At 39.6% G+C, this 24,697-nt stretch overlaps 1 protein-coding gene across 5 annotated transcripts in view; it reads left to right on the top strand.

Moving 5' to 3' along the window:
• The window catches only part of LEPR (leptin receptor), a 48,399-nt gene that overhangs the window by 9,273 nt on the left and 14,429 nt on the right, over nucleotides 1–24,697 (top strand). For 4 of the 5 annotated variants that reach the window (XM_064454879.1, XM_064454878.1, XM_064454882.1 and 1 more), the window contains exons 3-14: nucleotides 745–1,044; nucleotides 2,064–2,181; nucleotides 9,502–9,707; nucleotides 11,297–11,442; nucleotides 12,143–12,287; nucleotides 15,089–15,385; nucleotides 15,562–15,679; nucleotides 19,437–19,636; nucleotides 21,705–21,853; nucleotides 22,107–22,263; nucleotides 22,353–22,435; nucleotides 23,902–24,118. In XM_064454879.1, the coding sequence (XP_064310949.1) occupies nucleotides 745–1,044; nucleotides 2,064–2,181; nucleotides 9,502–9,707; nucleotides 11,297–11,442; nucleotides 12,143–12,287; nucleotides 15,089–15,385; nucleotides 15,562–15,679; nucleotides 19,437–19,636; nucleotides 21,705–21,853; nucleotides 22,107–22,263; nucleotides 22,353–22,435; nucleotides 23,902–24,118 (2,136 nt within the window). The remainder of the gene's footprint in view (nucleotides 1–744; nucleotides 1,045–2,063; nucleotides 2,182–9,501; nucleotides 9,708–11,296; nucleotides 11,443–12,142; nucleotides 12,288–15,088; nucleotides 15,386–15,561; nucleotides 15,680–19,436; nucleotides 19,637–21,704; nucleotides 21,854–22,106; nucleotides 22,264–22,352; nucleotides 22,436–23,901; nucleotides 24,119–24,697) is intronic. The other variant, XM_064454880.1, reaches the window with a different exon arrangement.

Raw genomic sequence — 24,697 nt, 5'->3', positions numbered from 1 at the left:
TGCTGAGGGCCCACTCAATCCCCTCATCCAGATTGTTGATAAAGATATTAAACAAGACTGGCCCCAACACTGAGCCCTGGGGAACCCCGCTCGTGACCAGACGCCAACTGGATTTAGCTCCGTTCACTGCAGCTCTCTGGGCTTGGCCATCCAGCCATTTTTTTGCCCATCGAAGAGTACACCTGTCCAAGCCATGGGCTGCCAGCTTCTCCAGGTGGGTGCTGTGGGAGGCAGTGTCAAAGGCTTTGCTTGAAGTCCAAGTCGACAACACCCACAGCCTTTCCCTCATCCACTAGGCAGGTCACCCTGTCATAGAAGAAGATCAGGTTGGTCAGGCAGTACCTGCCTTTCATGAACCCATGCTGACGGCCTGATCCCCTGGTTGTCCTGCACATGCCTGGTGAGCTCACTCAAGATGTATCGCTCCATAATCCTTCCCGGTACCGAGGTCAGGCTGACAGGCTGTAGTTCCCCAGATCCTCCTTCCGGCCCTTGTAGATGGGCATCACATTGGCAAGCCTCCAGTCGTCTGGGACCTCCCCTGTTAACCAGGACTTCTGGTAAATGGTGGAGATTGGCTTGGTGAGCTCCTCTCCCAGCTCCTTCAGTACTCGAGTGGATCCTGTCAGGCCCCATAGACTTGTGAGTGTCTGGGTGGAGCAGCAAGTTGTCTACTCTCTTTTCATTGTCAAGTAATATGAAGTTTCCCTTTTATTTCTGATATCTTTGTCTTTATGTTTGCAGACCTTCTTCAAATAACAGTTGCCCACTGTTTGGTCCATCAGATTCCTCCCAGGAATTTTACATTACCCTGTATGCTGCAGAACGAGACATTTTTGAGTCCTTTCTCTGCTGGAGTTGTAGACAGCTGGTCTGGTTTGAGGAGAGCATCGAAAGCCAAGCCTTCCTTGCTAATGAATGAAGAAAGTTTTCTGTGTTGCCTTTGGAGTGGTAACAACATTGATTGTTCTTTGTACAGAGCAAGCATGCAAGCACGGAATCTTATTCCTTCAGAAATAATTATCTCTGCTTCTCAGGAAATAGGTAGGTTTACCATTCAAGGGCATAGGAAGTTACTACTTCTTCAAAAAAAAACAAAAACGGTTGAGGTCTGTTGTTTGGGGAGCAGGCTGGGTTGTATTAATGGATATTCATCTTTATCCAGAGCAGACAACATAGTGTAGTCAAATCCTTCCTCACAGAATTCTGTAGTGGAAGATAGAGGAAATTGTATAGCACAGATTCAAAGGGGAAGAAAATAGTTGGCTGTCTTTCTAGGGGAATGCTGAACAAAATATGTAGCACTGCATATGAGGATGTAAGCCCAGATCTTCAAAGGTGTTTAGACACTATGAGAAATATTTTAAATATTTTTGTGGATGTGGGCTTCAGACTCCTTCAGGAGGCGGGGGAGATGGAGAGCAAATGCCATCTTTTCTGCCTGGATTGTGATGCCTTAGTAAATATCTGTACATGGATTAGATTGAATTATTTTTTCCTAGACTGTGTTTCTCTTCCTGTAAACCACAGTCTCTGGCAACATACTGGCCAGTTGGCCTATTGCTATCAGTGGTAGGAAGCTCATTGACCTCGGTAGAGTAGAATTTCATTTTACGAGAACTGTCCAATGGAAAAAATAGATCTCTGTTAAAGACTGCCACACTAAATTTGCTGTTGTACATGCATTTGTGTGCACAAAGTGCTTGCAGTACAGCCACATTGAGGCTGTAGCTGTTAACAGCAGCAAAACCTTCAACCTGCAGCAGCAGCTTAATTTCTTTCTTCCCCTTGTGGCCTTGTCTGTAAAGCCTGGTAAAATATATTCCTTCTCTAATAATTAGAATGCAGCAGTATCACATAGGTTGTAAGCCTTTTCAGTGTTAAAGGGCATATACTGGTGCCCATTTCGGCAAGGATTATTTATAAATGTTGGCACGCTTGGGGTACAGCCTCACCTTAATGAGTATCTGTTCTCTTTGTGAGTGAATTTTACCCTGGCTCTTCAGTTCGTTTTTTTGGTTTTAATGTAGTTCAGAACTGTTTAATCCCTTTCTTTTGTTTAGATTCAAACTGGAACATTGAATGTTGGATTAAAGACCAGCTGGACCTGCTAGTTTGTAGCCTGCGGTTTTTGAAGTTGTACTTGAAAGCTGACTTGAAGGTTAATCTTTTATATGCTGTGTAAGTAGAGACTCTGATAAATTTGTCACTGTCAGCATTAGAAATCTGAAAGCATTTTCTAGAACACCAACATTGGCCTCTCAAGCTTGCAACATAGTGGTAGCATTAGCTTTGCAAGCAGATGATACATTACGTTTCTTTGTCTTATCTAAAAATAATCTTGAACCATATGGGAAGTTTATGTTTCTATCTTTGAGAAATGGTTGGAATGGAGAGTCCCTTTCCATGCTTCTTAAAACGCTTTAATGAAACCAGTGTTGAGCTGCTGTCCTGGCTTCAGCTGGGGTAGAGTTAATTTTCTTCCTAGTAGCTGGTATAGTGCTCTGCTTTGGATTTAGAATGAGAATAACTTGGTAACACACTGATATTTTAGTTGTTGCTGAGCAGTGCTTATACTAAGTCAGCGACTTTTCAGCTTCTCATACTGCCCTGCCAACAAGGAGGCTGGGGGTGTACAAGAAGGTGGGAGGGGACGCAGCTGGGACAGCTGACCCCAACTGACCAAAGGGATATTCCATATGATAGGACATCATGCTGAACAAAAACTAGGGAGGTTGGCTGGAGTGGGCGGGGCTGCTGCTTGGGAACTGGCTGGGCATCAGTCAGTGGGTGGTGAGCTATTGCACTGTGCATTGTTCGTTTTGTATATTCTTTTATCATTAATGTTACCTTTCCTTCCTTTTCTGTCCTATTAAATTGTCTTTATCTCAACCCATGAGTTTTACTGTTTTTCTTCGAGTGAGCAAGTGGCTATGTGGTGTTCAGCTGCCTGCCAGGTTAAACCATGACACTTGCTAAAACATCTTTGCTTTTAAAGTTGTTTAATTTTAAAGCTGCTGTCTTTGTTCTGCCTTTTTTTTTTATGCTTTTGACTATAATGTTCTCTCTCTTTAAGTAGTTATGTTACTTAACATTTAATACAATGCTAAGTGGTACTCCAGTCATATTGTTGACTCTGAGAGGCAGCCACCTGTGCAGTTGCCACTGTGGTAAATATTTTGTGGAATGGTAATGTATGGTAATCTTACTGATTGTGGGCTGAGTAGGTCTTGTATACATGACTTGCCTGATTTGATCATAAAAAGATCTATTTGATTCTACTTCTGAAACCACACTGTTTCCTTAGGAAACAAGCTAAACAAAAATATTTGAATTGCTGAATTTACAGGTGATGACTTCTACTTAGAAGGCTGGAACTGGATGACAGATATCACTTGCCACAAATTACCCCTGTAGTCAGGGTAGAAAGCAAGTGTATTAACTGGTAGTAAATATGGTTGTTCAGCTGACATAATACTTTAAAGCTGAAATCAGATTTTGAGTGGGTTTCCATTTCCAGTGTTCCTCATTACGTTGATTTCTGAAATACCATTACACGTGTATTTGTGGGAGAAGTAGATCTGAATTTGCCTCTGTTCCATCCAGTCTCAACTGCAATTAAAAAGTCTTTGCCAGTAATCCTAGTGTAATAATCTCTATATTGAATTTTGATGGTATGCTTAACATCCGTGGAACAACAGATTCAAGTCCCAGCCGGGATGAAGAGGTTCTTTATATTATGAAAGGAATTCAGTAAGTGTCATGCAATTTATGAGAGAAGGCCCTGTAGACTCACTAGAGTCCTTGTGGCGTTTGTGGCATTTCTGTATTTGATTACTTCTTGCTGCAAAGGTGAGATGCAGTGCAGTCCCTGACATTGGAGAACTTGTTTTGCTCCCCAGATTTCATATTAATATTTTTCTTTTAGGGTCCCGATATTCTGGGGGAACAGCTAGCAAAGCATTTCCGATTTTGGTAAGGTGACAGCTTTCACTGTTGGCTTGCTGATACCTTAACATTTTATACACATCAGCCAAAATACCTTGAAAACATTCCCAGTTTTAAAAATATGCATTCCTGGCATGTGTTACTCCCTGGGAGTCTGGAGATCAAGCCAGAATTCTCACATATAGGACAGGCAACCTACAAAAATAATGACCTAGAAGAATCTACAACAAAGAAGCTAGGGTCCTCAACAGCTTTTAATTTTTTTTCAGCATTAACGAAGCCACCCTCTTACTTTACACATCCACAGTTTGCCTGCTTGTAAATGATATCAGGTTTCTGTGAATAGAAAATGTTCTGTTCTGTCCAAAACAGTGCTGTGACAGTATTCTATAAGAGGCTCAAGCAAGGGTAGTGATAGGGCTTTTACCTTCCCTAGCAGCATGTCTTTGGGAGGGGAAAGATTGTTCTGAAACTTAATTAGACAAATTAGGTTAATTGTCTACCAAAAGTGAATGATCTTTCCACATGTATGTATTCTAGGAATGCTGTAAACCCTGATGGTTAATTACATTAACTGAAATCGCTTAGCCTTAGGGATCCTTTTGTAGTGACACAGATGAATGCTCCCAGTTTAATTTTGAGCACTGATTATAATTTGCTCTTTCAGCATATGGTGATGTATAGGGTATGCTCGTATTTCTGACCTATTTGAAGTACCTGTGAGGTAATCCTTTAGTTCTGGGATTAGTCTTGTATGTTTTTAAGGGTAAATCATGCAATTTGCCTCAAGACTAGGGGCTTAGTTGACTGCATCAGTTATACATTGAGCCTTCTTCAGCTGGAGAACATCAGTCTTTCATTAGAGATTTACTGTCTTATGAGCTAGGCAGCCATCAGATGTTCTACAGTTTAATGGGGCAGCTTGTTCAAATAAGTATTGTCCTAGAGCTACTATATATCAAATACATTGAGATATAATTATTGAAAGTCCTTAGAACCTCAGACAGCTTTGCTCCGTCAATTCCTAATAAAGGTAGGCTTGCACAAACACAGTATATAGAAATATTGAAAGCAGAGTTACAGTGGTGACCTTATTTCTTGTAGCCCTCAACAAAGTTACATAAATGTGATGATATACCTTTCCTGAAATTAGAGGAATTGTAGAAATTCATGTGTTTCTTCCTAAAACAATTTTGACCTTTTGTTTTCGGTTAGGTGTTGCAATTGCAAGAAGTAAAGACATTCTGCAACTCCTAACTTAAAGTCTCAAAGTTCACCACAGGGCCACGGATTAAATTAGCATAAGTAACAACGCCTTCTGAAGTATGACTGAATTGTGCACCAAAATACAAAACATTTAGGAAGTGTGAAGTTAAGGTGTTGACTAAAAGAACTATCTGTGCACAACTTGAAAAGTGCAGTGCTTGAAGTAGAAAAGAGAAGAAAGCCTTGGACGCGGCCCTTGTTGCAATGTTAATTCAGGGCATGCAGTATTTCATTTTTTCTCCTTTTCTGCAGTGTCTTATGCTGTAGTCCCATGTTTCCAGCTTAAAGTCAGATTGCCTTTGCACATCTCCCTCCCTTCTCTGCCAGCCATTAACACTTAAGTCCAGTTCATTAGTTTTCTGTTGAATCTCAGAGGCGGGCTCTGGTAATCCATTCATGGAAGTTCATATGCTTAGTATCTATCTGTTTTTTGTCTTACCTCTCTGTGCCAAGACAAATCTCTCCAATTCCAGCAGCCAGCACTATAAAACTAAATGGGGACATAGTATATACTCATATATTTTATAAGCCCTCTGTATTTCCTTCCCTCCCACCACAATTTGGATCTGGCTTAGATCTGATCACTGTTGTGAGATGTAAAGTGCTTGTTGAACCAGGATTTATAGCTTCTCTCAGTGTGCTGCAAGTTTGATGGAAAACTTTGCTTTTTAATAGCCCATTGCTTTGTTTTAAGTTTACCCAAAAGTTCTCCTCTCATCCTACTGAATGAAGGCACTGACTTTTCCTGAACTTGTAAGGGCTTTATAAGCATAAGCTCCTCTAAAGTCAGTATCTACAGTTTAGGAACAGTGGTTATTCTGTGACTGGATCCATCTGCAGCCAAACCAAAGGTGACAGACTGCTCATGCAATCCAAGGCTGCCACAGTTCTCCAAAATATTTTGGCTTTCTGTTGTTTTGCCTGTAATCAGTCTCATACATTTAGCCCAGGCTTGGCAATTTGAAATAAGTTGATGTGGGGGCCCCTCATGATGATGTCCTCCATCGATCTGTTCTCTCATCCCAAACTCAATTTTGTGAGATAGTCCCTGTGTCTCATGAGTTCACAGAAATGCAAAGATCATTACCCTGCTTCTAAGTATCTGCATACCTTCCTCTGGGAGCAGACCTGGCATCTGATAACTTAGTTTGGTCTTTCCCCTTGCTTTGCACTGGTTGCCTGTAGAGGTAGTGAGCCGTAAGAGCTACAGCATAGAAGCGAGGTACTGGTAGTTCTCTATTGCAAGGGGTGGAAGACCTTCCTGGCATGGAGCCACAGGGTTTTCCTCCAGTTACCCTTGCATTCCTATGCACAGTATTTTGTACAGTAAACAAATGAAAAGGTTTGTGTGGTAGAGGAGGGGAGAAATAACAACCCATGCCTGTTTACTCCCAAATAAGTGGCCTTTGAAACAATGCTAGCACAACGCACATGGAGATGAGCTCTCTCGTATTTTTTTTCCCCGTTACACAGGGCGGTCTTCTGGGCGCAAATAAGCTCAGTTTGATGGTTAAAAATTGAAATAATTATTAGGAATGTTTAGGAAAAAGATGGGGGAGTGGTGTGGTGGTAACTGCTTTCCAGATAGATCCGATTAAAGACACAGTTTGATGAAAAGACTACATTCTTATGGATTGATTGTGGGATTTTTGAGACTAATAAAACCCGTGAGCAACAATAAAAGGCAGGAAAATGTAAAAGAAAATTCTGTGAAGTCTTTGTAAGGAAATTCAGGAGAAAGAAGCGTAGCCACAACTATAAAACCAAAACTATTCCAAGTAATTTAAAAGCTCTATGTCTGCCAGATAACATCAGCATAAGGTTCTGTAATTCTTGTGTCCTGAAGTCTATGAGTGCTGGTAAAAATTATTTTAGGATGATCAGTATTGACTGACTGGAGCACTAATAATGTAAACTACCTATTCACATGAATCTGTGTGGCTTATGGGGTCATTACTGCAGAGTACAGGTGCTATGAGAGCATAGTGTTATTGAAAATCCTTGTGTTACCAGCTCCAAAGAGTATCCTAAAAACAAGGTGGATGCATAATGTGTGTGTGTGTTGGTCAGGGAACGATGAGGGGAGTTGGGCCCTGACTGAAGGAGATCCATGTGTGTACATTGTGGGTTCCCCTTGCAGTCCCAATCAGCATGATTTGCATGTGCTCTTCCCCATAATTCATCAGCCCTTTGTTCACTTCCAACCTCTCTGCAGTTTTTGACCTTTTCTTTTTTAAGTATGGCAGATTATGGTAACAGGATCAGTGATTCATGCCCATTTCCCCTGTGCTCGACAGTCAATTAAATGTACTAGATACCAAATCGACGAAAACCAAAAAAGCAGGAAATGTCCTTTCTTCTCCTACAATGTAGAGTTCTCTGCCCTCCCTTAATTCAAGTGTTACAATGAGTCATACCAGCTATAAAACTATTTAAAACTTTTACAGAAACGGTCTTATTCTATTAACTTACATTTCTTTCTCTGAATTAGTAAGACAAAACCCTTACTATACAGAAATAATTCCAAAATTACTTCAGAATTATTCAAACCAAGCTTTTTTTGTAAGGATGAAATGTCAAAATCGGGAAAGGATCCAGGATGGTTTAACTGTCAGGATTTGTCTTGGCTTTGCTGCTGTGAGAAGTTTGGCAGCAAAGTATTCACATTATTAAATTCACTACCTTAAGGAGGCCTGTGTCTCTGAATACATGCAATACACCATAAATATGTGTCTGTGTTTGAAAGACCCTAAAGAATATCTGAGGAATAGAAATGAGAATGAAGAATACTTTGGGAACTGCTGGTTACTCTCAGAGTAGAAGCAGCTTTTTGCCCACTTGTGTGGTATTTATTTCAGAAATTGAGAACAGTTTGACTAAAGTCAATGGAGACTGAAAACATGTATAAAAGAGTAATCATACACATGAGGATTGCTCTAGAAATGCCTGTAAAACATACTTGAAAAGCATCTGTGGACTAACGTGTACATGGGAAATAGTATGGGTCGTCTTCATGCTGCTTCTTGAAGTTGACCCAAGAAAAATTATGGAAGTTGGAGATACAAACTAAGTGTGATGGCTGTACAGTATGAATGCGTATGTTCTTTTTGTATCCTACAAAACATTTGCTAGCATCGAGACATACTGTATGACTGCCTGTATCAGTATATGCTACTTTGTAATTTATTTCATTTTAAATGTACTGAAATCATATTACTATTAGAAAATCTGATTGAACTGTTTGTGAGATTTATATTATACCTATGCAGCTATTAGTTGTTTAAAACTTCAAAAGTTTATCTTAGACCATACAATTTTTGCAGTGGATTATGTAATTAAAAACGGTGTATGTTAAACTCTCAAGGAATGAGTGTTAATAGAAAGGAAGAAAGAAGGCAACCGCCCTGCCTTGAAACTAAATCTGAACATTCAGTCAAAAGTAGTCCCATGAGCAGATACTCTGAGAAGAAATCAAAGCAAAATGCAGTAAGTTACTTACTAAATACTTTTCCATGAGCCTGTCCAAGGCAATAGTAGCAATGCGTGTGAGTAAATAATTTGCTTTCCTAGGAAACATTAGCCTATCCAATAGACAAACATGCTGTGCATAAAAATAATTAAAGCCTTCTCTTGGAATTAACTGCACAATGTTAAGACTTTTGGAAGACACAGGTGTCTTTTTATTTTTAAATACCATAAGTTGTTGAGAATTAGTACTAAAATTCGTTCTGAATAGTGGAGTTCTTTAGCCTTTTGTTATTCCAAAACTCGTTTTTCATTTGAATAATTGTTTTTTATTATTATATTACTTGTAATGCTTAATTGTAGCAGAAGCTCGAAGGAATGTTAAATTGTTTAGATTTTATTTCAGTGCCTCATGAATAGGAATTAGAACATAATTTCTACAGGGGCGGCAGAGAGCTTTCAGTTACTCCACTGTAAGGTAGACTAATTTTGTGTTTTGTGTGCCTAAGAAGTATCTAGTAATAGTTACCATCAGGAATTGGAAACTAGTCTGACTAAAGTACAGGTATCATCTAGTATTGTAACACATTTGTTTTAAAGTCAAATGTTGGGAATACATCTTAACTACTTTACTTGGCAATCATTTCAAAAGGGAGAAGCAGTAAAAGCAATTGGTTATAATTACTGCCTTTTTTACTTTTTCAGTAATTTAAACAATTTTTTTTTTAATAAACCGTATCCAGATGGACAAACCTCCTCTATTGAGATATAGAAAGGAATACTGGTTTGTTTTGGTTTATGGTTTGTTTTTTTCCCTCACAGATCAGAGCTTTCACTGGGAGATATATCTACAAGCTCTCTAAAGGGGACTGTCATGGTTTCTCAGTGTGACTGTAGTGAGTATGACAAATGTGAGTGCTGCGTGTCTTCTCTGAGACTCAACTACACTTATGTCATGTGGCTGAAGATTACGATTGGTGTAACGCTTCTGTGGTCACCTTTGATGTCAGTCAAGCCCGTAGACATAGGTAAGCCTGACCTATATTTTAAATGTTCTTTAATGGAGAACAGCAGGATGTCTTTCCTAGAGAAGGAGGGCACAGACAAAACAGGAAAAGGCTTCCTGGTGCTGTCTCACTTGCTCAGGGTGGTGCTGTATGTGTTTATTAGCTGCCTAATGCCTGTCTGGGCTCTAGTACAAAACCGTACTGAGCAAAGGCCAGGCTGTCAACATACTTGATCTTTCATTTCTAATCAGGACCACTCTGTGCCTGAGTCTGGGGCAGTGATGGAGCTTATTTGTCTATGTTACTGAGGACTTAAGTTTAAAAGTGAGGCGGGGGAAAAGCTGTTCCTGAAGTTAGTTAGGTACTAAAACTACCTCTTCTTTCAAGCAGCCCTGCTGTCGTGATGCTTTCCATCCAGTTCTTTCCAGCATTTTCCAAGTTGGAAAACATTCCTCTGTATTTAATTGAGTTAAAACCATACTGACATTATGGATTTGATATGTATTCCTATCTAATATGCACAGTTATTGCAGATCTTGGCAAATTTCCAAAAGGCAGGACTCTGTCAGCTGTGGGGGAAAAAAAATGGAAGCTTTATAAACTTCTTCCTAATTAATTACTTTTCAGACAGAGGAAGTTAAAAGTCTCTGGGTGGGCTAGTTTTGAAGATGAGAGGTTGCATTTATTATCATGCTGCTTTTAAATTATGCTACAGGAAAAAAAAATTAAAATTCAGGGTTCAATCTGCCAGTGTTTAAAATGATACAATTAGTTTGTTCTGCTTAGTGAAGTATATTTTTTAAATGCATAATATTAGTATATGTTTGCCAAGATTTAGCTCAATTAAAAATTATTTTGAAAGTAAAGCCATGAATACTTGTGTAATGTAGAGTTGTACTTGCTTATAAATGATATCAGTCGAACAGGTGGCATCAGTAGAACAGACCTAATTTGTATGTAAGAGTCACAAAAGTGTGATTTAGAAGTTTCTGACTTTTGTTTTTAAAGCTATGCCTTTTTCCAAGGAAGAGTGAGTGTAATCCTAATCATCATTCTAAATTGCCCATCCATTTCCCTCTCCAGAGAGTTCTCTTCATCCTTGTAAAAAATTTCTGAAACCCTCCATTTTTACTGTGCCCTAATGTAGCTCTCGTGGAGACCTTCTTTAATAGCCATAATCACTGTAGAAGGGATGGGAATATTTAGAAATTTGTGTACGGTATGAGGACATTATCTCCTATCTCTTAAGCAGTTGAGCTCATTGCTTTGCTCAGCACTCCCATCCCTCTCAGTTCTCTTCTCAGCAAAACAGGTTAGTGCTTGGTTACTGGGGAATATCATGGCCCAAGGCAAGAAATGCACGTAGTTTTAAGGCAAATGTTAGGTCAAACAGCATGTCCTGATAGCTAACTATATAAAAGTGCCAGGGCGTGCTTTTCCAGTGATATTACACAACATTATTCTGTCATACACTAGCTGTAGAGCAGCTCTTGAAAGCTGAGCTTAAAGAAAAGGCATGAGAGATATTTTTGAATCAGTAAAAACCGATTACTGCCAACAATCACAAGCAATAAGGTTAGTGGTAAACTTGTCAATAAATTTGTCCACAGTAAAGCCTGAACCTCCTTTGAACCTGCATCTGGAAATGACAGACAGAGGTCAAGTGAGAATCTGCTGGTCTGACCCTGTGCTGCTGCCATACCCGCTTCAGTATGAGGTGAAGATCTCTGCAAATTCAGGTCAAGATGGCTGGCAGGTGAGTCAGCTCTGCTCACTCTGTTCTGTGATGTAGCGGTGCAGGTCGGTGGGTCTCTTCCAGAGCTCAGGATTTCCTACCATCCTCCTTGTCCTTGGACAGTGACTCTGGTGGGTTGAGCAACATGGCTGGTCTGGTGGAGCTGGGCATGGCACACTGGTTTCTCCTGAGCTGGTGTGTCCAGCAGGCCCTGGTAAACATCAACACAGTGTGGCAGAGCTGGCAAGCTGGACTTCGCATCTGTTACACTAGGAGAGCTGCTACACAGTGATGAAAGACCCGTCTCCTGTTGGGTCTTGCAAACAAACTCCCATCCTTCTTTCTGGATGAAATGCTAGATTCTGTGAAGTCTAAAGGCAAAGCTCTCTCCTTTCAGCAACGCCCAAAGTCCATGATACACGCGTATATGTTTAATATTTATAGTTTTTATTAGTCAATTGCTTTTTCTGTTGCTACCATGCAACTGGGTCTGGAATAAAAAGGAGCTGTTAATTAGCAGTCGGTAATGAAATAATATGTTTTCCACAGAGGTGTGCAACCTCTACCATATTCAAATTTACAGTAAATTTAAAGAATAAAGCTTTTTTTACTCATCTTGCTACCTAAAAACTACTCCCTAGATTATTTGTTCTGGTTCCCTCTGTCTCTTTCTTTTTCCTGTTTCATTTTACAACAATAATGGCTTCTGATAATCCAACAGATGGTTCAAGTTGCTCTGGAAACCTCACTGGCCATAGACAATACACTACTTGATTCTTCCTACTTAGTTCAAGTGCGGTGCAGGAATCGTCATGGCCCAGGGTTCTGGAGTGACTGGAGCACACCCCATAATCTCAATTTAGGAGGTAGGTCACGTGCAGTCACTCATGTGCAGTAAGTAGTCTTTTGGAATAGAACAGATTTCCCAGTTTGGTTTGTTTTGTGGAATGAGGATGTGTTATCCAGGAAGGTACAGTATGCATGAGTTGGGCTAAAAAATCCTTTTGAGGTTCTTTCCCCTTCTGCTTCTCTTTCTGCATGGCTTTGCCTGAGATTCTGCTCTTTTCCTTTGTACAAGGCTTGTGTTAAGAGTTCTGGACTAATTAATGTAGACTGCACAGTCAGCTCCACGTCACCTCCTTGTCTGGCCCTGTTGCTTGTTCACCAAGCACCTGTTCAGACCAAGAAAAAGCTCTTTTCTAAGAGTTTTTCCGTTTCAAAAGACAGTTGCCAGCGTTTAACCTCTATTCAATACAAGGTTTTTCTCCTAACGCTTTCTCTAACTTCTTTTAGTATGAGGCTTTTGTAGCTGAACTAAAAGCACAGAACACAGTTTAGGGTTTATAGATTTAACATAATCCATCTTGGTTTGTACTGCTGAGCCTCATTCATAAATGGTATAACAGACCCAGTCAGCCAGTTTCAATGCATGTGGCTTTAGTGTTAAGCATACAATCTTATGTACTGTAATTGATTTACTACCCAAATAGAGTGAGTTCCTGACATGTTGCACAGAGTAAGATGTCTCCTGGACTGAGTAAAGGGCTCTTATGATTTAATGAGGTCCCTTGTATCAACATAGCTCTTGCTAAAATGATAGATCATAATGGCTCTTTATTCATGGTCAGACTATTTAGGAAGGGAAAGAAATTTTGTCTGGCAAATCCGTGGTCAGTTATCAGGATTGCTGATTTGCTTTGCAGATTGAGCTGGTTTGGGTTAGCCTAAAGATTTCAGGATTTTTTGCATTGTATTTTTCCGTTCTCTTCTTATGATTAACTGGAAATATTTTGGTCTGTGTTGTCACAGGTATCCTATTACATGACAGTACTAGTGCTTTACCTAGGTGTTTACATGTAGACCTGCTTACTGTATGCTAAACAGTGTAATGAATGTGCTTAAATCAAGTATGAAGGAGATAATGAACTTTGCAGAAGGAGCTCTCTTCCAAGAAAGCTGAAAATTCACAGGCCCTCATGGCAATCAAGCATGAAAGACAGGATGCCTGATTATTTCACTACCGGCCTAACTGGCTTATAGTCTTTTGGATTTATATCTATCTATACAATAAAAAAAAAGTGTGTGTGTGCATATATATATATAAAAACTATGTATCTTTGAGAATTTTGGGGGATAAATACACATGTTCTCTCTCACATACGCGTATACTAGTATTTTCAGAAAGCGTGTATGAGTGTATTGAGAAATTGTGAAAGAGGTGCACTAGATACTGTTAGATTATTTTTTGTTAATCCTGTTATGGGATATGTAATAGCATTAAACAGACATCTCATCAGCAAAATAATCCCGTTGTGACGAGCCTCATGGCAGCATAGAGGGATTAATTTCTTCACTGCAGGAAGCTCAAATTGGCATATGGCCTCCAATGGCCAATGATAGGATGAGCGAATGGAGGAACAGTGGAGCATGCAGCACAGCTGGGATCAGCGAAGCAGCTGGTAACAGGAACACTGCCTTGTATTCACGGAGGTGCATTAACACCAGAAGAGTAAATACTGAAATCAGGCAGTTATGGTTTTGTACATTCACATTCATATTTAATATGAAAGTCTTTGACAATGACAATATTGTACATCTGCTTTACTGTCTAAGAAGGCCTGAATTTTGGAAAAATCCTAAAAATACTTGACATGGTTCCTGAACTGCGGAAAGCAAACCTGACCTTTTAAGGATTTTCATGCTGTCTTTGTGTTGATGTCTGGCAAACTGTTCCTTTTCAGCGGGTCTATAACACCTGTAGCTTCCGTAAGTATGTGACTGATTGAGGCTGAGCTTATGCATGTTTACATGCTTTGCATATTCACTGTCTTTATGCCTAGGTGAACTACTTACTGTATCACTGCTATCGTTTGGAATTAACTACACTGCTGAGATTGTAAACAAGTTTTTGAGACATTAATCTCCTGCTGACTTCAATAGGAGCAGGATTAGTAACTACTGGAAAGCTTGAAAAAATTTTTTTTTTCCAACCCCCCTCCCCCAGTTCTGAATAGCAATCCTCTCAAAATATATGTCCCATTATTACAGTAATGCTTCAGCTAGCATATGATTTCAACATCCTTGCAGGGTTCAAAGGGTTAGAATTTTTTTTTTCAAACCCAAATGTCACTCTTCTCTTATTTGGATCTTCTGTCACTTTTACCTGAAGACAATTTTACAATTTTAAAATTTGTGGTGTATGTCTTTGTTGAGACAAGTTACAGAAGCTAAGCCTTTCTAGGTTGCAAGTACTTGTTGCAGTATTTAAATAAGCTGACCTGATGCCTTAAACAGTGTGTTGAGTAAAAAGCAGCAGTGTTAATCTGGTTAATTTACAGGAGCCCATATGATTCCCTGTTTCCCTTGTGCTGCTGTGTATTGCTTTCACTGTACCCCCCAGTGATTTTCTGCTCGTTTAATTAATGTTTGCCTGGGGATATTAAAGATAATCTTAATCAGAATTTACAAACATCAGTTATGGAGGGAGACAGTCAAGGGTTCATTTCTGCTCCTCTACCCTATAGTCATTAATATAATTAAGAAGTAGGAAATTTAGAAATACAATTGCATGATGATAATATTCTATTGACATATGCTTTTATATTTTTGTCTTCAGATTCTAATCTCAATTGATTTTTTTTTTCCTTTTTTCTCCCCTTCTGTGTAGCTGACGTCCTGTACTTCCCTCCTAAGATACTGACCAGTGTTGGTTCTAATGTTTCCTTTCATTGCATCTATAAAAACAAAACCAAGATTGTAGTGTCCAGGAAGATTGTTTGGTGGCTGAATTTAGCAGAAGAAATCCCAGAAAGTCAGTATACACTTGTGAATGATCGCGTAAGCAAAGTTACTCTTTTCAACTTGAAAGCAACAAAACCTAGAGGAAATTTCTTCTATAACGCATTGTACTGTTGTCATCAAAATAGGGAATGTCATCATAGATACGCTGAATTATATGTAGTAGGTAAGACTCCAGATGATTTTAAATTACAATTTTGGTGCATTTTAATAGTAAGGTCAGAATATTACCATTTTAAACTCCAGTTAGCTTTTGTCAAGCAGTTATGGGTTGTAATGCATGTTTTTTGTATTAAAAAAAATATATCTTTATTAATAAAACTTTCAATGTGTTTTAATTAGATGTGAATGTCAATATCACATGTGAAACGGATGGGTACTTAACTAAAATGACTTGCAGATGGTCTGCAAACCCAAACACATTGCTCCTGGGGAGTTCCTTGCAGTTAAGATACTACAGGTACAGCTTTTAATGTACTCTTTATGTTTGGAAAGTGTTGCTCTGGAAATACTATTAAAGCAAAAAATTCTGAATAGATGTGATCATAAAATGTGCTCAGTTTCTGTAAGCTGGGCTTTTTCCCAACTGGAACTCCAGAGGTATTAACTACGTGTGCAGAAAGGTGACCACAGATAGAATCACAGAATCATTTAGGTTGGAAAAGACCTTTAAGATCACCGAGTCCAACAGTTAACCTAACACTGCCAAGTCCTCCACTAAATCATGTTTGTAATCATGGAATCATAGACTGCTTTGGGTTGAAAAGGACCTTTAGAAGTCATCTAGTCCAACCCCCCTGCAGTGAGAAGGGACATCTTTAACTAGATCAGGTTGCTCAGACCCCCCATCCAGTCTGACATTGAATGTCTCTAGGGATGGGGCCTCCACTACCTCTCTGGGCAACCTATTCCAGTGCTTCACCACCCTCACTAAAAAATTTCTTCCTTATATCCAGTGTAAACCTGCCCTCCTTTAGCTTACCCTCCATTACCCCTTTTCCTGTCACAACAGGCCTCGCTAAAAAGGTTGTCCCCATGTTTCTTGTAAGTCCCCTTTAAGTACTGAAAGGCTGCAATAAGGTCTCCCCACAGCTTTCTCTTCTCCAGGCTGAACAACCCCAACTCTCTCAGCCTTTCTTCATAGGAGAGGTGCTCCAGCCCTTGATCATTTTTGTGGCCTACTCTGGACCCGCTCCAACAGTTCCATGTCCTTCCTGTGCTGAGGGCTCCAGAGCTGGACGCAGCTCTCCAGGTGGGGTCTCACCAGAGCAGAGTAGAGGGACAGAATCTCATCCCTCGACCTGCTGGCCACGCTGCTTTTGATGCAGCCCAGGATACTGTTGGCCTTCTGGGCTGCAAGTGCACATTGTTGGCTCATGTCCAGCTTTTCACCCAGCAGTACCCCCAAATCCTTTCCCATAGGGCTGCTCTCAATTTCTTCATCTCCCAGCCTGTATTGATACCGGGGGTTGCCCTGACCCAAGTACGTAACATGGATTCAGTTTACAATGTTCTTCAGCATTTGTAAAACCTATATATGCAGTTTGGAAGCCAGTTCTCTTAAAGTAGATGTGTTTGCTTGTATCAGTTATAAAAATTATTCTTCTAGTTGTTCATATCTACAAATTGTGAGGAAATAAGGGGGAAAAGCCCCATTCACAGTGAGAGTGACTGAGCATTGGAGCAGTGGCCCAGAGTGGCTGTAGAATCTCTGTCCTTGGAGACGTTCAGATCTCAGCCAGACTGGACCCTGGGCAACTTCATCTGACCTTGAATTTAACCCTGCTTTGAGTCAGGGGTAGGTCTTGAGACCTCTTGAGGTCTCCATCCAATCTTTCATTTTTCTGTAATTCTGTATCTTTTTTTCTATATAGAGATAGTAGATAAAACTACTGGGGTGGAATGTAGTTCATTCCAGATGGAAAAGATCATGTTTATAATGAGAGAATCAGATCTTAGTTTATAAAGGGAGTATCACTTTATGAAGGTAGCATCTTTGGTGGCTAGAGCAATTCTTAATTTTCATGGTGTTTTGGCCTAGCTTGTTTTCAGATAGTTTAATTTTGCCTGTCTTTTGGAGAGAGCAGGAGAACTGGAGTGTGGTGTGGAACAAACACGTTATTGTTTGCAAAATACAAGGATGATCATACCACTGATTTAATAATCACTTTTATCTTCATTCATGTGCACAAATAGTGCCTGTGGTAATATTGTTTTACCATGAAACTAAAAAATCCCTTTGAGTTACAATATATTGAGCTTGACAGTTTCATAGAACTGTGTTAGCCTGTATATAAACAAGATGGACAGACAGACAACCCTTCCTGAGGAAAAAAATCTTTAGGTTTACCACTCTCCTGGACTGGATATGCAAAAGTTTTGGCAACAAGCTTAAATCAGCCCTGAAGGCCTAATTCCTTGGAAAGCTGGACTGTCTTCTCTGTTGGAGGTGGATTGAAGTTTTGAACTATCATAGCACCAAGGTGAATGTTTCTCAGGACTTTGTGGACTAAAGTGATGACTGGAATGCTGGAGATTTTCAAGTGGAGGTTTTTAGGGTAGGATTAGTGACTAGCTGACTGCTAAGGTAGGTTTTGTTTTGACTGTCTTCACAAATATGAATATAATGAGTGCCCTGCTGAGCAGGGAGCTTGAAATAAAAACCGTGCTGCTCTTGCCATGTTTTTTATTCCTACTTTTTCACTGTTGAGGTTTAGCTAAAAATGTTGTTTTCTAATATGAAGTGATAATCCATACATTGGTTACAGTGCTACTGCTAGATTAACCAGTGAATGTTAATACAGATTGAAAATGCTTCCCAGATGAGAGTACTTATCGTGATATTTCTTTTTGTGGTTTTTGGGGTTTTTTTGGTTGTCTAATAGTAAGGTCTGAAAGGGGTGGGGGAAAGGGAGATTATGGGGAACCACATGAACGTAGTGACTACCAAAAAGTAGAAGTATAACATGTTTAAAAATGTATAGTTATGAAAACACATTTGCATAAGATTCTATTGCATATTGGGAACAAAAATAAAAAATGAACTTGAATGTTTACAAACTTGAAACTAAATTAAATAGCCAGGTTTTTTAATTGCCCAAACTTGATTATAAGAGGCACCATAAATACGCTGGAGTTGCTAGTGTTTACTTAGACATAGGCAAATCCACAGGGTGAAAGTTGAAAGTTAGATGTGTTGCATCGACATCAGGCACATCAGGTTCTTCAGGAGCACACAGCTATGCTTCTTAGCTACTGAGGCAATCACATTTTACAGATGAAATCCAACACTCTACAGTAATGTGGTGTGATAGCTTTGCTGTTGGTGTTTTGTTTTAGTTGGGTTGTTACTACATCTTCCTCTACAGTCAGTGCTGCCAACAGAAACAGCACAGAAATGATCATCCTGTAAAAACAGAAAATGCGAAGCTAAACCTTCAAAGCACAAGGCAACAGTTTAATCAGTATTAACTATGTTGACGGAAAGAGGAGAGATTCAGCTAAGTGTAACTTCCATTGTTCAGTTGAAGAGCTAATACCCCACCTGGCCACTCTCACCGCAAGTCTGAGCTGCGCAGCAGCTTAGGAGAAATTTGAAAACTTTCCATCCCATCACCGATAAGATATCCAGTGTCATTTTATCCAGAGTCCAGGTCTCATCTCTTCTGTTGCCAGATGCCATACTATCTGCAGGATTTTAATACCAACCTCCAGAACTGATATTTTTATGTGATTTCCATCTCCTGGGGACTTCACTGTACTTGTCCGATTGGTCCATGTGGCAGCTTTGCCCTGGATGTCAGTTGGTATTTTGAAAGTCATATTCCTGGCTGCAGTAATCTCTTGGCTGGAGATCTGCCTTGCTGTTTACTGCTAACACATACAAGTCAGGTAGCATGGTTTATGAGTATTTGGAGATGCATGTGCTTGTTGTACCTGTTTCTTCTTGTTGTTAGTCTGTTATCAAACGATTTTGCACTGGGGAGAGCCTTCATGTCCTACTTCATTCAGGCTAGGAGTCAAAGCTTTAAGAAGTAATGCTGTAGGGTTATTTATCGATTTAGTGCAGACTCAAGTTCAAGATCTGTCCAAATAATAATCAAAAAAACCCAGATGGCTCCAGTGACACCATTTGTTTTAATTGCCTTCAGACTCCTATTTTACTGATGCCATGAGCAGCTTATAGTTACAGTGAATGTTTTTTTTTCTCTTTTAAGGAGCAGAATTTATTGTTCTGACTTTCCAAGTACTTCTCCAAAATCAGAGGTGAAAGAATGCCATTTACAGAAGAATCATTCTTATGAGTGCACATTTCAGCCTATTTTTCTTTTATCTGGATATACCATGTGGATAGAATTTAAGCACTTACTAGGAACACTTGAATCCTCACCAACTTGTGTCATTCCAGCAGATGTGGGTAGGTCAAGATCTGTGCACGTCTTTCCTCACTTGTGACCTTGGATTTCATTCCTTATATGGTGTAGGTAAAGTAATTGTTCATAGCATTTTAAATAAATTACATTGTGGAAAGAACATTAAAACACAAGTACTTTCATATTGTCTTCTAAAAGATACTGGATTAAATGTTATTTTCATACGCTTTGCTTGGCACAGGAGCAGACTGTATCTGCAGCTAGTACCTATGAAATAAACACTCAGTTTTGCATGTTTATCCTCTCAGGTGTTTTGCAAAGATGTCTACAGAAAATGCAAGTATCATATTTAAAAAGGCAGTCTTGTTTTTAACATTCTTGGTTATCTAATTTTTCTGATTTCTTCAATTAGTTTTTAAGTTTATACTTTGATACAGTGTAGCCCTCTCTGTATTACACAGTTATATATTAATTTAAAATCATAGGAATGTTCATGCTCTTGCATACTTTTGCAAAGTTTCTTTTGTGACACACAGAGCACCGACTTAAATTTGCATAAAAGCAAGAGGCAGGAACAGTCTTTGAGTGTTTTCAAACACTCCAGAATGTGCAAAGCATGTCTTACCTGATCTGTGACTCAGAGCGTTAATTGGACTGTGTATTTTTGGACACAAACGTGAACATATGTAGAAAGAAAATATGGCAGCTAGACCACAGAAGTGCTACATGAAATAAGGCAGAATACAATACATCTATTATGTGTGTGTGTGAGCATGCATACAGAGAACATAAATTAAACCAAACTATCCTTTGCATTTCTAAGTTTAGAGTAAGCAAAAATGAACGTCACAGGAAGGAAAGGCAAAGTTCAGTGCCTCAGTGGGGTATTGGAATTATTATTACTATTATTACTATTAATTTGTGGGCCTTGTAGTTTTCAAGGTTGCTCCTGTCTAGTTTCAAGAGGATTGTTTGTGCCTTTTGACAAGCAAGTTTGCTGATTATCAGAGAACTATTGGGTGTCAGAAAGGAGGGTGGTGTGAAGGACGGTGGGTAGGAATCCTGCACTTCTGCTGCTTAGGCAATGGACCAAAAGAACCTGGCACCTTGTCAGCATGGCAGCTGTAGTCTTAGTCTGTGTCGGGCATGTCTATGCTCTCACTTGGCTGTGCTCTCTTCGGGGAAAGGTGGTGGCTTTTGCAATGCTGCTTAGTGAGGAATTCTAGCAGAACTTTAGAAGTCTGGTTTATTCAAGTCATCCCTTTAAATAAAAAGCAGTTAATAGAATTGACCTACACTGGACGAAAGGTGCTCTGCATCATAGTAAACCAAAACATACTCATCCTAGCACCACCCAAAATTCAAAGCTTTTTCCTTTTTTTGTGTTGTTTTCTCCTCACTCACCATCTGATTAGTCAAAACAAGTTTATTCTAACTTTGCTTTGGTAACAAACCAGGGCTTTGTGACATTCATGTCCAGTCTTCTCGATAAGCTCAATTTTGGTGAAATTTCCTATTAGTAAAATAAAATCTTAATGTAAGATTTCCATTAATCACTGCGTAACGTCTGTCGCTGTCCTTTATAGGAGTTGCCTTTCTGGGCGATGTGTGCTGCTACTTTCCACAGTGGTGCACCCCATTACTGCCAGGCCGTATCTTTTGTTGCTTGTACCAGGGGAGATAGCAGGTGCTAGCACCAATATAAGCTGTTGTAGTTTACAATAAAATGAAGTGTACTGAAACTTGCCCATGGGTTATTCTTTTTTTTTTTTTTTTTTTTTTAAAGAAAGGGTTTTTTTCTGTAAGAAATTTTGATATTTCAACTTAGGATTTTCTTTGGTGATTTTAGTTGGGGTCAAAATTGGAATGAATTTCCTGTTAGACAAACATTGCCTTTCTCAGCAAGGCTTTTTGTCTGCAGTGAATGGGCCAGCCAGCCTGGATTGGTGAATTGTTATGTTTGTGTTATAGTCCAGCTTTTCTTGGAATAGCAGAGGCTACAACGTGTTACCTGCCACACTCAGGACAGAATAAAGTAAATCATGATGATTGGATTTAATGAGAAATGTCAGTGCAGGCATTATAGTCATTTTTTTTCTTTCAATTTTCTAGTGAAGCCACTTCCTCCCTCCAACGTTAAAGCAGAAATCACCAGGAATGTTGGGCTGCTGAATGTGAGCTGGACAAACCCAGTATTTACAAACGATGATCTTAAATTTCAGATTCGGTATGCTGTGAACAGGGAAGAAATTGCATGGGAGGTACTGTCTTTTTTTATCTAGATTGAAGGATGAATCGTTGCAGTGTTGTCATTTAGTGTGTTAGCTGGTTTTTGTGGAATTTGTGGCATGCAATGAATCGCAGTCATAAGCATTTGCATTATCTAGCAATGGAATATTACTTATTAGGCCACTTTCTCATTGGATTCATTTTCAGGAATTTCAAAAGTCAACTCTTAACAGATGCCTAAACAGCCTTTTGTTCTTACTCTAAATATTTTGACTTCTGTTACAGCTTTATGAAGTTTCAAATGCACCAAGATCGGCTGTGATAAAAGTTCAGAAACTTTGTGTTGAGTATGTTGTTCAGGTCCGGTGCAGAGAACTGGATGGATCCGGTTACTGGAGCAACTGGAGCAGATCAGCCTATACAGTTGTAAAAGATATCAAAGGTACGTGTGCTTTCAGAGTGTGCTTTGATGGTCTGTCCAGTTTCAGACTAGGTGTGACACTGTTCCTTCAAAACTGTGTAATCTTGCAGCTCCCTTACAAGGCCCTGAATTTTGGAGAATTATTACTGAAGATCCAGCAAAGAGGCAGAAGAATGTTACGCTCCTGTGGAAGGTGAGAACAATTACATTTTGGTCTTTCATATAGTTGCAAAAACCATTGGTAGAATTGCCAAAAAGGGAGTATGATAAGCACATACTGCCCTAGGAGGTAAACTTGGGCAGTCACTGTTTACAGGAGGTGATATGCAAGACTCTTGGGATATGAGTTCTTTTGTGTTACTGACTCTTGCTTAGCTAACACTAGAGGCAAGTAGAGGTTGCTGGTGAATAGTGTTTGTAATAGTCTGATGCAAGGTGAGATGGTTCTGCGTTCTTTGCTCAGTCAGCCTGTCTTGTACCTTACTCCCCTCTGTTGCTATTACTCTCCCCCACTTCTGTTTTTATTCTCTGCAATCTTTCCTACAGCCAGCTGGCACACGTTGACCTGATTTTGTATCCTAATCTTTATCAAGGTTATAGTAATGTAGTAGAACAAAAACTTTCCTAGTGCTGTGTGATTGCTCTGGATGAGCAGGTAGGTGAGGCTCAACACAGACAGGCACTGGCAACAGACATGTTTCCAGACCTGGGAAGCTCACAGGCCAGCCTTCTGAAGTGAGCTGGTTTTTGTGCAACGGACCCATCTGAGGTCGTGGTCAAATTGCTCTTGCGCGGGTCCAGTTGCATGCACCACAGCCATGTTGAACTGTATGTGGGCTGCACCACAGCCATGTGGAGCATCCCAATATTCCTGAAGTTTTATAGTCCTTGCCACTTTAGGAGAGCCCTCAGATCTCTGGGCAGGCTGCAAGCTTCCTTGCCTTTGTGCAGAGACCAGACCTGCTGTCTGAGTTGTACTAATGCAGCTGAAGTTTCAGTGTTGTATGAGATGTTTGTGTCAGCCTAGGCTTTCAGTATTATTTGCACAAATACTATGAAACCGAGACTTAAAACGCAATTTGTTCTAATACTCAGAAAAAAGAATAACATGGAACTGTAAGTTATAACGAGAGAAGTAGTCTTCAGTTGCCAAGTTCTGCTGGCCAAGATCTCTGAGCAGAATGTGCCACTGACTCCTAGACAGCTGCTTGTATAAACACCGCTGCAAGTGCATGTAAACTGGGCAAAGCTATGTTAAAAGGTTAACGTGGGACAGAGAAAAAAAGTAGATCAGTGACTGCCCACTCATGTTTGCCCTTGTTTAGTATGCAAACAGTCACCTGTTCTGGTTTTTCAATCCTGAAAAATACTAACATAAAACAGTGAGTTACTATAGGAGTCTGAGAAGTGGTATTTCCTTGTCCCCCCTGCCCTCCCTTCGCTGGAAAGATAGCAAGTAAGTGTGTCAGCTCTCAGAGAGACAGAAGAAATTAAGTCTTTAAATGGATGACACTGACTTTGCTGAAAGGACAGTAGCCAGTCTATAGAATATCTTTATGGAGTCATGTTTTCTTAAAATTGGAACAGTGCCTTCTGCCCAAATAACATTTGCTTTTGAAATCAGACTGGGAAATTAATTAATGCCAATGTTTGCTGCAGCCACTGATGAAGAATCAGTCATTGTGCAGTGTGAGCCGATACGTTATAAAGCATCAGACATCAGGAAACACCACGTGGTCAGAATATGTTGATAATGGCACTACGTGTTCATTTCCATGGACTGAACACACACACACCATTACAGTTTTAGCCATGAATTCAGTTGGAGTTTCTTCAACTAATTTTAATTTAACTCTATCACAGCAAACGAGCACAGGTAAGAGCACCAATTAGTTACCATTCTGACATATGGAAAATGCTAGGAAACATTGTGATGCTTTTTTACAAAGCTTTCTTTATAATAAAATTCCTTTTGCTAGAATAAAAAATGTTTTATGATGATACGTTCAGCTGTATATGGGAAACAGATTGTCTATCTCACCAACAGAGCCATTTGAAAAATGAAATTTCCATTGCATGAAAACCTTAAAGATCTTTGGGTTGGAAGAGGAGTTGCCTTTAACTGGGCTGTCTTCCCTCCACTAACAGAGTATAAAGTAATTAGTCAAAGAAAAATAAAATCTTACTGTAGAATTGATCTTTCATCTCCTTTGTCTTGGGAACACCCAACATTCCTGCTAGGGAATGTTTTGTTGGTTCCAAAATGAAATACAGTCTTGTTTCTCTGGCTGCTCACCTGATGGGCTGCCAGAGTACATAGTTTTCAGAGGTTTGGCTTTACTTCCTAAGCAGCCGCCTCATTGATTTGGCTGCACTCTTGCTTTATTAATAAAATAAAGGCCATTGCTTTTGAATACTTCAGTTGTGTAACATTCATATGCAAGTATATGTTGTG

This window comes from Phalacrocorax carbo, chromosome 6 (genome assembly GCF_963921805.1).
Source record: "Phalacrocorax carbo chromosome 6, bPhaCar2.1, whole genome shotgun sequence".
NCBI classification, from domain to species: domain Eukaryota; kingdom Metazoa; phylum Chordata; class Aves; order Suliformes; family Phalacrocoracidae; genus Phalacrocorax; species Phalacrocorax carbo.
Note: the sequence above shows the minus strand (reverse complement) of the source record. Positions and strands in the feature narration are given on the sequence as shown.